This window comes from Phoxinus phoxinus, assembly GCF_949152265.1.
Source record: "Phoxinus phoxinus genome assembly, chromosome: 21".
Lineage (NCBI taxonomy): Eukaryota > Metazoa > Chordata > Actinopteri > Cypriniformes > Leuciscidae > Phoxinus > Phoxinus phoxinus.
Window position 1 is genome coordinate 10543526 of NC_136896.1, and position 14882 is coordinate 10558407.

The 14882-nt window shown below is 38.2% G+C and overlaps 1 protein-coding gene across 1 annotated transcript; it reads left to right on the forward strand.

Annotated features, from left to right (window-relative positions):
- Positions 1-10451: 10451 nt before the first annotated feature.
- On the forward strand, positions 10452-14227 carry LOC306989815 (uncharacterized protein). The gene is made up of 6 exons (XM_079595828.1): positions 10452-10783; positions 11550-11605; positions 11762-11911; positions 12230-12391; positions 12475-12564; positions 13129-14227. Exons 2-6 carry the CDS (start codon positions 11579-11581, stop codon positions 13441-13443), a joined length of 744 nt encoding a protein of 247 aa, XP_079451954.1. The 5' UTR covers positions 10452-10783; positions 11550-11578; the 3' UTR covers positions 13444-14227.
- Positions 14228-14882: the final 655 nt, after the last annotated feature.

Genomic DNA, 14882 nt, shown 5'->3' on the forward strand with positions numbered 1-14882 from the left:
CTGGATTGGAATGCATGTACCAGTTACACCCCTATATCTATGCAACGTTATTACAAATTCGTAGGCCTAGCCTACCTGTTTTTCTAATTTACCAAAGCACGAAATTAGCAGATATTCCACCTTAGATTATCTGAGCGATAATAGATTCACTGTAAAAAATCAGTTGATCAGTTGACTTAACTTTATAAGTGATGAAACCTGTAGCCTTAAAATTATTAAGTAAATAAACTCCATGCGTAATAAAAATAAAATAAAAAAAGTTATGTGAACTTGACAATTCCACATACCAGTAACTTAATTTTTCAATTATGCATGGTTTATTTACTTAATTTTAAAGCAAATGGGTTTCCTCACTTTTACAGTGTTCGAATTTAAATATGCAAATAAGAAGCAAATAAAAAGCCCTTTAGTTATACCAAAAATGCATAATTTAAGAGTTATGTAACTGGGCAGCATGTTTATTTGCGTTCAGACAAGGACTGGAAAAGATTTACGAAAATTACAAAACCCTTCGAGGACGGACAGCATAAGTGGACAAGCTATAAAAAAAAACCAGTCAACGATGCTCAATTCTTTATTCTTGGACGTTTTGAACCTTATGCATTAATAAAGTAGCGAAAAAGCCAGAGCACATGCACTGCCCACCAGCTTTCTGCTACAGTTGTAAATGCACAAATGGTGAACACATCTGTAAGACATTACTGTCTGCGGATATAAACAATAGGAAATGTTATCTTTATATTGACGGTCTTTGAGTGTGGGAGCTTAAGACAACAAATAAAAAACCATTAGAGGTCCTTTCCGTTCTCCAGGATCTTTGGGTCAGATCATCGCACAGGATTGCTACTTATTCTGATCCTGTGAGGTCATCATACAGGACTTTGTTCATCACGCCAAACTCCATCCAAACAGCACAGGAGACAGGCCTTGAGATATCATTAAAATATAAGCCCTCTGTGGAAGCCGAGAGTTCCAGAAGCAGCCTTGGAAAGTTCCAACATTCCCTTTAAAGTCAAGCTTGCTTTGCTTCAATCGCAAAATGATTAGTTGTCAAGGAGAAGAAGTGCCAGACTGCTGAAAGAAATCAAGAAATCAACATCATCCTCGGGTTGTATTTCATCAAAGAATTCTGATCCTGTACCATCCAGCAGATATATTTTATCTTAGGGGTGGGCTACCTTCATTTTTTGGTGAAATGGAAGAAATGTTGACAGACAACCTAAAGCTCCATAGATGTTCCTAGATTGTTGTGTCTCAACTGTGTTCTCTCAAGGGAAGGATAAATCTTGATGACTGGATGATTTGAATTTTGGGAAGCTGGAAGAAAAATACAAGATGTCCCCATCCTGTTTTGCACCTGTGGAAGTCAAAACTGTGCGTCATGTTTTCCAGACAGAAATAAATTCATTTCTCTTTAGCCGACTTCAGATGCGTATTGCCAGAGAAACACACATGCGCATAATCACTCACACACTGTCCTGAAACATTTAGATGGTACAAACCAAATAAACTCCGGGGCATGTTTAGACTAGACAGTCACTTGCATGAATCTGAAGACAAAAAAATAAATAAATAAAACACTGTTGTGATGACCCAAACATATTTTAAATAAACTATATCAATATGTAAGCATTTTGGAATGCCAAACTGGAAGGTAACTGGCGGTTACTTATAAGGAGAAATCAATCTTTTATGGGAGATGAATGAAATCCCCTTTTAGTGAGTCTGATTCTGCTGGGCCCCTGAAATCATCCAAAGCTGAAATTAACGTTGTTGCTGCCATAAAGTTTTCACTCCGCTCGCCCCTGCTTTCTCTCGGGCCACTGTCTTCCTGTTTGCACATGGGAAGATTTATAGCTATTTGTTTTGTCCAACATTTTAAGATGAAAACAGCTACGTCTCTATCAATCACCACTGCTGCTGCTGAAGAATCCAGATGAGTATTTCTTTCTGGCCTTACTTTGGGGAGAAGAGAAATTTTCCATATTTCCATATGAATAAAAAAAAAAAGAAGGGGGGAGACTGGAGTGTGAGAGAAAGGGACGAGGAATCATCCGCAGTCTTCAGAGAGTTCAGACGAAACCAGATGTTGAGACGTTTTTCTACCAGACAGAGCATCACCAGAATCACCACAGGTGTTTTCCATTTTGGCTCCCGTGAATACAGCATCATCCTGGAATTGACACTAGGATAACATATCACAAACAGGGACATCCATCTGTCACCGCAAGCTCTGAAACCACAGAAGAAGTGAATGCCGCTAACAAGGCTAATAGGTTAGTCGGGGAGAACTATTGAGGGGATTATTTGTAGTGGCTGTAAATACACCAGAGCAGACTCCTTCCTTACTCTTTCCATCAGTTCTGTCAACACGGTTTGCTTTTGTCTTGTCAAATACAGTCCAATAGCCATCTCAGACATTCTCCGAAATTACCATCCAGAGCAGCAGTAGCTGAGAACATCTGTGGTCAGGAAACCAGGGTCTCCACAACTGCTATTTTAAAAGCCCTGATATGGAAACAGTGAGCATTAATGATTTTCCTCTAGAGCAATTGTGTTGTGAAATATGAAGACAACTAAAAAAGAATTGGGCCAATAAGAGCTCCCTTGATAACTCCGAATTAGCCTGTCAGTGTCTCGTGGAACTCATACCCTCTCTGTGGAAATCATGGAGATCGTCTTTCTTGGTTTGGCAATTCGCACGAATAGGAAGATCTAGCCATACGCATATATAATTGTCAGAGTTCTCAGGAAGAAAATGTAATTCTTCATTTTCCCTTTTTTGAAAGATAAAAGATTGGATAGTGAGAGAACAGTGGATCTCATTAACTAATAATAACTGCTTACAATTTGTGAAAAAAATAAAAAAAATAAAACACAATGATTTGGATACTGTATAAATCCAACAATCCCAAAAATCACATTTTTTACATTCAAATCATATGTTTGTTATACATAAATCACAGTATACAACAGCAAACATTTGCATAGTCGTTTGATTTAATATTGGGAATTTGGGTTGGGGTAGGTTCATGGCGCTGCTCTGAATAAGGTCTGTGAGGTCTGTGAGGGATGGACTCACTGTGTTTTCAATGGCATCCGCTGTAAAAGCAACATAAAGTTCCTAGATCACTTATAATTTTCCACAGCTCATATTGTCTGGGGGGTTTTGTCTACTGAAATTTCTCTGAAATATATTTTTGCAGTGTTTCGTCAGCAGAACAATCCAACAATCCACATCACAGCCTCGCTTTCATTCCTGTTAAAAAGGAAGATGGCGCTGCTGTGAACAACAAGGTCTGTAGTGGACATTCACCGTATCTTTGACAGTTTCGCTCATTTTTCGTCTCATGCACGAGCGTCGCATTTTTAAGAAGCGCACATCAGTTGTGGTAAATGTTTGCTTGACTTGCGAGAACCAATGAGGTCCATTCTCGTGTGTTACTCAGCACGTTTGAGCTTCAGTCAAGCATGTTCGTTTGAGCTTTTATGTTCGCTGATCATTTACGATTTAATAAAAGCCTAAATTCAATCTGTTTATCACATAAAGTGATTGTGTCTCTTCAAAAAATTTGGACTAAACCGCGTAATTTATATGGAGTAGTTTAACAATCTCTTTATTAACTTTTTAGTCAAAGTGGTAGTTGTGTAGCTGTCAACGGAGGGACAGAAATCGCTCAGATTTTATTAAAAATATCTTAATTTGTGTTTCGAAGATGAATGAAAGTCTTACAGGTTTAACACGAGGGTGAGTAAATTATTACAGAATTTTCATTTTTGGCCGAATTTAAGTGAGCACTTGCTTCCATAGTCAAGAATTTATTACTTGGGCAAATGAAAATGACCTACATATGCATCAGGACTTTAAACCCTGTATATCAAAGAGTTTGATTTGGCTTGGCTCACCCACACTCTGAAGGGGATCACATCAGTCACGAATCTGGCTTTGTAATTATTGTCGTAGCATGCATGGCTAAGGTGCTGGCATTCCAGCCCTGGCTGAGGACAAACTCTCTCGGTATCATTAATGAATAAAACATACACCACATTTCATTGAGGAGAATGAAGAATCATTACAGCTGAGTCGAATTCACAGAAATACAAATCCCCTGACTGATAGAATGCATGGAAATCAAACACACATTGCAGGACATATGGCTTAACACATGCTAAACAGATAACTTTGTCATACTGCATATTTTTACATTTGCAATTCAAATTAGTTTAAGTTAAGCGCTGTAAAACAATCCATCCAGCAGGATCAGCAGGTCTTGCACAACTGCATTAAAGAACCACTGCTTTGGGATATTTTTTATATTTTCTATTCCACGATTCTCTGTCAGTCTTTCATATCTCACTCAGTTAGTCTACATGAAATTTCCTGATCTATCCACAGTCACACTGGTTATCTGGAAATAATCAGACAGAGGAAAACACTCTCTTATAGAACATCAAACCATCATGGCTACAGGCAAACAGGGCAAGAAAGGAAATATTATGATTTGAGACTTCTCAGATCATATTTCGTGTTTGAGTAATGCGACGTGGGTAGTCTTGCAGTAACATAGCTGCCTCCTGGTGCCAATTTATGGTGTGCAGTCCTTGGGGAAAAATGAGGGGGCTGTCAAAACACTTGAAAGCTAGTACGGGGTCAAAGGCCATTAGGGCTTTCATCCCATCAGAAGAACCTTCAGATTTAAACAAACGGTTAAGGCTATAAAAGTAACAAATTGTCTGTAATAATTGTTCATTGTTGTTGTGGTTTTTCTTTTAGCTCACCAGACCACCTGTTACCCCTCAGGTCCCACTCGCCCCGCTTGCAAATGATCTGGGCTGCGTTTCTCAAAAGCATCGTGAGGAGAGCTAAGTTGATTGTAGAGACCATTGGTGGAAATGGTGACTATGATCTACTTAGGCTCACAATGCTTTTGGGAAACGCAGCCCTGGTCCTACCATTGAAAATGTGCTTTCTAAATATAAGCTTTAGAGATAAACATAGGCCCATGTCTGTGTTTAAAGAAGAACTCTCGTATAACCCCTTATTGAAAGCGAGGGTGAGCTGGCTAATTGGCATTTTGCAGATGTGTGTAATAGCAGGGTGAGTTTGGGGCACTGACCACAGCTCTGTTTCAGAGGTACTAATCATAAACTAAGACTGAAAGGAAAAAGTAAGGAACTTTTATTAGCTGTAATAAAATATTTTTCAAACAAATAGCCAAGAGCCACTTTTGTGCCAGAGGTGTATCAGTTTCATGAGCAAATGTACGTCAAAACCAATTTCGTCCTTTTAGAGTAACAGATAATGGAAGGAAATTGTTGTCATGATACTGCAAACACACACAGGTTATCCATGTTGTTAGCATGACATGGCTGATATCTAGCTAGCAGAAAAAAGGACGTTCCAGGGACGCTTTGCTAATGTTCCCATTAAGTTATGAAAATGTTATTTCTGAATGTTCTCTAAACATTCAAAACCTATTTATTACTTCCATTCCTTTGAAACCAAACAACTGATATCTTGTTGCATCGCTGCATCAAAAGGAACCAAATTGCAATAATATAAATGAAGTTCCAAGTGGCCAACCAAAGACCACTAATCACCATAATGATGAGGTCAAAACAAAACAAAAATCAGGAAAATTAACATCAATTTATGAAGTCAGCTTATGTGATGTTCTCTCAAAATTTCAGTTGTATTGACAATTCAACATTCAAAATGACTTTGGGAAATGAGTGAATGCAACTAGAGAAAGATAACTGCAGAAGTGGAGGAAATGAGTGAAAAGTCTAATAAGAAATACCCTGCCTCTTTATTATTATTATTTTTTGCCAAAACGGCAGTCAAACCAATCCATTAATCTTAACTTGGGTTTTCTGAGTAAACAAGGCAATGTGAATAGCACAGAATACTAGATTTTTAGAATTAAGTTAAGACAAGTCATTTTTTTTAGTTAGAACAACTGTTGGACTCTACAGTGCAGTTCTCTTCCGTTAAAAATACCACTTTATATATCTTGATAACCGTGTGCTTGATAATAAATCTTGTTGTCGCTTAAACGTTGTCCAAATATGAGCATGTTTTGGAGCCTCTTTAAAAAGCACTTGAATTTATCAAAGACATATGGGGAACAGTGTGAGGTATAAAAGGATATGAGATTACTGAATTGATGCTGGGTGTATAAGGTCCTGCTATCAGGCAATGTGAGTTCAGCTAAGGACGCTGTGTCAGGCTAATGAATATAATTTAGTCGTCTGACAGAGGCTACCGTCCAAGGTGATTCTGCAGAGGAAACATGGAAGGTATCATGATGTTTCAAACTTACTGCCAGTTGCTAAAGAATGTGCTGATGCTGCAGTCCAAACCTAAAATCATTTTCCAGTACCATCTGTTGACAGAGACCGGCCTTCTTCTCTCGAAATGTTTTCCTTTTCATCTCCTCTGTTCCAGTCTGAATAATTTGTAATGTTTTATTTAACGTGCATTTTTAAACTCTTTTGTTTTGTTCACCACAATTAAGGTAAATATGGAAACATCATTCTATCTCGCACAGGGAAAACATTTTCCAGTTTAGATAAATTTGTCCAGGAAAATAGATGACTTCTACAGATGGAATTCTGAATTGCTCCCAAAATAAACCTTAAACTTTGTGCTAGAACAAAAGTAAACCGTTCACATGTCTGAAACACACAATATATAGTGGTTTTATGGACTAAACATGAACGTGCAAATGCTCAAATTACACCGACTGGACATGAAATGTAGCACCATTTCCAGATAAGGTGTTCTGCAAAACAAATCATCTAGATGAGGTCATATTCCATGTAATATATTTGTGAGCTAATAATTGGCATATCATTTTAATAAGGATATGAATTATGGCCAAATTTTACCCTCAAACTCTGAATCAAATCTATGTATTTACAGCAGAGGTCTGTTTTACTAGACTGTGAGGAGATCATAAAAGCTAGCCATTTAACAAAATATATGCCACAAGCTCAACTAATGTGGCAAAAATTATTTTGAAGTTGCCTGGTTAATTATCTGATCATAAAGCCCATAATAAATCATAATGTTTTTTGGAAATATTACTCAAAATGTACAAAATATGATTTTTGGACTCATTTTAGTCAAAATAACTCATAAGCCAAGATCACATTAGCTTAAGCTTAGGTAAATTGCAGTCATTCCTTCTGAATGTTAATTACACGGCTCTCTGAAATACTTTAATTTGGTAAGTCACACAATCCAGCAGTCTGATATGTCTTATTAAAATGGGGTCTCATTTGTGAAATTTGGGCAAATTTTCAATAGCAACAGTTCACATTGAAGTCACTTTCTAACCGAGCAGGTTTCTGTTGGTCAACATGGCGAATCCGCACGACTAACTCGAGCCCATTGCGAAATCGGAAATCTTTCACTCTTCACTCTTTTCAGTGTTATTTTTTTTTGCAGAGTTTGTCTTATTTCTAGACTGATTGTACTGTACATTGTAGTGGACTACTTTTTTCTTAGTGGAGGCTTTATGGTGTGTTCCATTTGTCTGTGGAAGTGTGAAATTCCTTGTTCCCACTAGGAACTTTTAACTGGATTGCCCCCTAAAGTGAGAGCTGTGACTGGGAAACTCGGGGGAAGTGCAAAACCCCGACTTCAGAATCCAATATGGCTGTTCAGCGAATCAAGCGTAGTGAACCAGCAAAGGTTTGCCTGGATGTTTCCTTCTTAGTTTTTCAACCTGTGTAACGGAACATGGTGGACATCGTTCCCAGCTCCCACATCCCTTTTCTGAGGTAAATGGAACGCAGTATTAGTATACAGGCTACACTTATAAAACAATTTCAACTCAAATCAATATTTCATGTCCACATATTATATTTATTTGGTGCGTAGTCATGTAATAAGCAGGAAAATGTACAGTCAGCATGTCATTATTGCAGAATAAACCCCCTCAGTTCATTATCCCGTAATTAATTAATGTTTGCTGGTGAAGGTTACGTGACTTTATGTAGACCCTTGTACATAGCATTGAGCACAGTATGGAAAAACTTACCAGTTTGGGATATCTGTTTTCCACAGCATTCTCTGCCAAGCCTAATGCTTCTTATTACCTCATGAGAGAATGCAATTCACCAAACCAAGCTATAACTGGACCCCAGGGGGACTCGCAAATTTATTGAAGAAAGAAGTGTTTTTTGAGCCAGAAGAAATAACTCAGCAATTAGGTTCTATTTTTTTTAGGAATTTTGGGAAGTGACCCCAGCAAGCAATGTAGTGGAAATGAGTAGGATTACCTTGGATTGGTGCAACTGCAATGCACCATCTCCTGCTTTGCTAGAAAAAGACCCTTTAATACAGCAACTTTAAACAAAGATGAAGTTTATCAGAAAATTCACAGTGAAAAATGCCCGATAATAGATTGGTTTGGTTTTATGGCTCCAGTACGCCTGTTTCCCTCTCTGCAGGATTCCACAGTGGTTCTGTGAACCTGCGCGTCACAAACGGAGAGCTTGGGCATTGCGGTGAGGCAGGAGCGAGAACAGGCAGCCATCAAATTAGCTTTAAATGTCATGTCATGGAACCATGATGCAGAAGTGAAGTATGTTACAAGTTTTATTTGTGCACATGATTAACAGCCATTACAACGGTTGGTTTTCCAATGGAACCGTGTCCAGTAAAAACTCATAAGAAAACCTCACTCTGCTGGGAATCCCTGAGCAACCGTTCTCATCCTGTTCTCATTTTCACACTTAGGTCACCCTGCCCTGGCACCTGGCAAATTCTTGGCTCTTCAATTCTCTTATTTATTCTGTCCCTCTTGCCAAAGACCACAGAGAAGACGTGAGAAAGAGAGATAGAAGGAACGTGAGATCTTTAATGCATTACATATGGGACATAAGGAAGAGCCAACCGCGTAAACAAACAAAAGGGATGGTGGATCAAGTACTGTGTATAAGTTTAGCTACATCACTTTGTGGTCCTTGATGTCTCACATGACAGTAAATGAGTGGCGCTCAACTGCTTTTGACCAAGGTTTACCTAACACAGTGGCACAATTGATTATTATTAAAAAAAGTCCTTAAAGGTATAGGCCCAATGTTTTTAATAAACACTTGTTTTTAGGCCTGCTGGTTGAAACTCTTCACATCCTGAAAGCAATCAGAAGTCTAAATATAAAAAAAATGTGCACATATCTTCTGTGGAAGTCTCATAACCAAAAAAAAGGATTATAGGACCAAAAAAAAGGATGCCCTATCTGCCTGTCAACGTATGTATTTCCATACCTCCGCGCATCCTGCTATCCCTTTAAAGTTCTTTGTATAAATATGTATTGAAATGTAATACCATTACAATCAACAGCATTACTATAAATATTGCACATATTATTATGAGACAGGCTAAATAATTTCAAGCTTACCACAATTAACGCACAAAACAAATTGTGTTTGACACAAACTGCATGTCAAGAAACCTGTTAACCTGTTAGCATTAGCCTGATTTGGCTTTGGTAAAAACCAAGTGACAGATGAATTTACAGAAAAATATTGTAGAATTTGATTTGTCAATCAACAAAAGATGGGTTGCGTTTTCTCCATTCGTTTTGCTGTCCTAACTATTTCCCCCCACGAGTCACGACCCCATCAGAACAGACCTGTGGCCCATTTTTGGGTCGCAACCCACCAGTTGAGAACCCCTTCTGTAAATATCACCGGTGTTGCATTACAGTTCTTAGGCAGAGAGCATGTGTTCATTTTTCCATCTACGGATCTAATTCTGACAGTTTGTGTTGCAGCACAGAAGACTCAGGAATGTCCTTATTTTCCATGTGGAAAGGCCGACTCATGAAAGCCAATACTCCAGTGGAATACAACTCATTAAGTCAGGCTTTTTTTATACAAGCCATGTGGCACTATTTAAACGGACAGGGTTCACTTCAAACTGGACAGAAACTGACTGGCCACCATGTCACGTTTTATGTGTGTCCGCTGGTCCCCCCTCACTGGCTGTAGAAAATACACAGTGCGCAGTATTTTCTTTTCAAAATGAGCTTGAAGGTACACTTGAAATTTACAACATGTGTAAACTATACTCAAAGGGTTAGGAAGTGTTTCCTAAGATCTTTGGAACATTCATGTACTTTGCAAAAGCAAACTAAAGACAGAGCCAAGCTGCTGATGCTCTTGGGTTGCCCTGCTTATGTTATGAATTTAGCAATTGATCTCCATCACGAAAGGTCATAAAACTTCTGTTTAAACTAGAGAAATACCAGAAACGTCAGTGCACATTTGCCTTTGTGAGCCATTCAAGATAATGCCAACCTTTTTCAATCAGGTTTGCATTAGCGAAGTTCATGTCTGGCTCCCCACTCAGTCTAATCACACTTGTGTGTTTGTAAAGTATAAGCACAAAAGCAATACAAATTCACTATTAAAGGTCCACACTGTAAAAAATAATCTGATCAAAAAGTTATGATAACTTATATATGTCATTAACTCAGACATAACATAATGTGTTATGAAATTTCAGCTCAATTGTTTGAGTTTTCAATCTTTCAATTTAGGTTCATAAGTTACTTCAATGAATCACAAATTACAGGTGATTGAATGAACTTGCCATTTTAAATTAAGCGGAGGACAGCTCTTTGCGCATGTGCGGGAGACTACAGACGACGAGGCCACGAGACAAGCACGTTTTTCGCGCCTGCAAGGAGTCACACTTCAAACGGCCAGGTGCCTCATTTTTCCATCAGACAAGACGATCGGGTTGGCGTGAACAACTTCGCTATTGGTAAGTGTTCGTGTTTTGTAGATATTATGAATGTGCGTTGATGAAACCAATAACGCGATTAACGTTACCTTTTGATATGTGCGGCAACTGTGATGTCATTTAAGCGAGGCACATTTCAGCGGCCGTTAATGTTAGCTAGAACACGTTTGCAGTCTTTTAGTTCAGTCAGAGACGGTTGATAAAGCTTCATCTGAGACAATACCAGTTTTCACTGTAAACTGTTGTAGAAAACACCATTTCTGATAGACCGTATGTCAAGGCCAAATAACGTTAAGTTACACTAACGTTACCGTTCAAAAGTTTGGGATCAGTCAGATTTTTATCTTCTGCTCACCACGGCTGCATTTATTTGATTAAAAATACAAACAAAAACAGTAATATTGTGAAATAGTATTCCAATTTAAAACAGCTGTTTTATATTTTAATATATTTTAAACTGTAAATCATTCCTGTGATCAAAGCTGAATTTTCAGTCTTCAGTGTCACATGATCCACCAGAAATCCTTCTAATATGATGATTTGATGCTCAAGAAACATTCATGATCATTATCAATGTTGAAAACTGTTGTGTACAATTTTTTTTCAAAATTCTTTGATGAATAGAAAGTTAAAAATAACAGCATTTATCTGAAATCTAAAGCTTTTGTAACATTAAACACAATTCAAAAGTTTGGGGTCATTAAGAATTTTTATTTTATTTTTTGGGGAAATAAATAAATTTATTAATAAAATAAATAAAATAAATCAATACTTTTTGACTGTCCAGATCCCCCTGAAGGACTGAGTGATGAAGACATGGAAGAAAAGCGGAGGATGATGGAGGTACATCACACACATGCACATCACACATACCTGTCTAATATTACTGCATACATACCTGCCTATATTATACTAACTACCTACACTTTGCTTTTGTGTCTGTGAAGCCTACTATTTTGTCTTAGTATGTGCCCTTTGTTCTTGTGCAATCAAATTCAGATGGAAGTGCTGAAAAAAGACCCAGATCACCAGCAGATAGATGAGCTGATGTCTGCCACGTTCTCCAAGCGCAGAAAGGAGATTGTAGGGGATCAACCTCTCGTTGGGGATGTCATAGCTAGATGGCCGGCCATGTTCTGTGAGAGACAGGTATAACAATAGACAACACAGCCTAAGATTAATCACTTACCATAATCCAATGACTGGATATCAATGTATGAGATTCTCTCCAGTAAGTACTAGAGAGATGTCTGATAGTGTACTGTAGTCCGTTCAGAAATGTGTTTTTTTTTAGTCCGAATGGTGGCGTGAATGTGCATACAGATAAGTGAGAGGATTGTGTTTAGTTTTACTGAGTGGATGAAAGCCTTTGACAACTGACCACTTTATCTTACTAAATTGTGACTCTATGCTTTGAAAAATCTTTTCTCTAATTTCTTAACCTTTTTGTCTTTTTTGTCTCCTCAGGTTCGGGCAGAGTTCAAAAGAGTCGTAAGCACAGACCTTCTTGAGTCGTTCCTCGATGGACTTGATGACCTGACACCAAGACTGCTGGAAGTGTACGAAGCTGCGACCAAGTCGGCAAAGAAGCCTGCACTGAAAGCGATTTTGGACTGTCTGAAGAAAGACGTGAGTAGACGAGCTGAGAATTGTAAAATTGGGCACCAGATGTTCGCAATAAAATCTCAACACTGCTTATTTTTGTCTTGTAGGACACAAACGAAAGGAGAAGGACTGCTGCTCTGCTGGGTCTGCCACACTACCTAAGAGAAGAGCCATCAGACATCATCAGGATGTGTGACGTAAGACCTTTTTCTGTCATGCATAACAGCCCATATACGAACGCACCCACCCACATATACACTTGCGTGCACACACACACACCACTCACCTCACTACACCCCACACACACACACAAACAAACAAACACACACACAACCTTTAACACAGAGCTTGGATTAGATACACTCATGGGTCTTGATAAAGTCCTGTGGCAGCAAAATAGTGATGATGCAGGGAGGGGTGAGGGGCAGAATAGGGATGGGGAGGATGAGGGTTGGGTGGAATAGTGGTGATGGGAGGAGGGAGAGGTAGAACAATGTTGGGGGAGGAGAAAGGGGGGGTAAGAATAGGGATGGGGAGAGAACCCAGTGCAACATACACTTAACCCAGATCTGAGAGGACACTGAAGTTTTCACCCTTGCAGTAACCTTGCAACATTGCCCCTACAAACATGCACACTCACAACCAAGACTATTTTATTAGTTTGAAAACAAGGCTTATGATCACTGAGACTTAAGTAGCTTTGCAGAGCATGCACTTCTTGACCCAAACATTCACACTATTTTTTTCTTCTGCTTTTCAAGGCCCATGGTGAGACTCTGACTGCAGCCATGGAGGGGATGCAACTTGGCCTGTTGATAGGCTATGAAGGTGAAAACCAGGATGTATTTCCACGTGAGGTCTTCAATGAGGCAGTTGTGGTTGAGGAGACTGTTGTGCTTCACAACTTTAAGGATGTGCCATCCAGCTTTGCCATGCATTTGGGGATCATCTACTGCGTTAACCTTGAGTATCCACGAGCCATGAAGTATTCCTTTGAGTTCCTTCAGAGGGTAGTGATGAAGATAAACCAGATCAAGCCTCTGCCAGAGTCAACGGCATCCGAAACAAGCTCCTGAGGTACAATTTGTAAACCATGCCCCACCCGAGAATACGATTGGAATTCATTTTTGCTTTATTTCTGTTGACATGTATCAAGTCTCAAATATTTGAAAACAACCAGCTGCAGTCTGAAGTTTTACACACACACACACACAAACAAACAATCAAACACATACACACACACAAACACACAAACACACACCACACGCAAAAACAACACAAACACACACACACCACACACATGCATACATACAAACAAACACACACAGAAACAGGGTTCATCACAGATTAAGACGATTAATGATTTATAAAAGTATAAATATTGAAATTTAAATGAATCTTTGTGCTGATTAAAATATAACTGATATTAAACTCACCAAAGACAAAGAGTGTTGTGTAAGGAAAAGCTAATGTGTTTAAAGGAAAGTATTTTCTATTGGGTGAATATGAATAGTGTTGTATTGGCTTAACATTGGTTTTAATTTTTTTTAAAAATGTTTTGTACACACAAACACACACAAAGAAACAAGCACACCACAAACACACACAAAGAAACAAGCACACCACAAACACACACACCCACAAACAAACACCACACATACACATACATACAAACACACACCACAAACAAATACACACAGAAACAGGGTTCATCACAGATTAAGACGATTAATGATTTATAAAAGTACAATTTAAATGAATCTTTGTGCTGATTAAAATATAAAACAGTTGAAACTGATATTAAACTTACCAGAGACAAAGAGTGTTGTGTAAGGAAAAGCTAATGTGTTTAATGGAAAGTATTTTCTATTGGGTGAATATGAATAGTGTTGTATTGGCTTAACATTGGTTTTAATAAAAAAAAAATGTTTTGTACACAAGTGTGTGTGTTTATAATTCATTAAGTTAAAACAAGAAATTATTTTAGATCATCTTAACTTGATACCCTAATTCAAAGACATTACTTAATTGAAATTACTAAGTTGAACCCACTAATGGGGATAAGTGAACAGAATGCTCATTAATGAGTTCACTTTATTTTGAACTTGCATAGCAAAGTTGAAACAACAAAAATTGTTTAGTCACGTTGACTCGCAGAAGGCAATTCACAGCTTAACAAGACTCAAAATAATGAGTTGAAACAATTCATTAATCCATTTTGTTTTTACTTGAAATTTTGAGGCAGCTGCTTAACTTATGCTTTTAAGTAGAACCAAGTAGATATTTTTTACAGTGCAGTGAGATGCATAAAGAAACTTGGGTGACAAGGGGTTTGCTGGACACCAAATTAAACAGGGTGGAATGATGACTGCACACATTCAGTAGATGATTTTACTACCACTTTCACCACAAACCCACTGACTCACTGGCAGTTCTTGTCTTTAGGAAAAATGGTCACATTACTCAAAGCTTTCTTTAGAAATGTCAGGCTCTCCTCTTTCCTCAGCAGTGAACT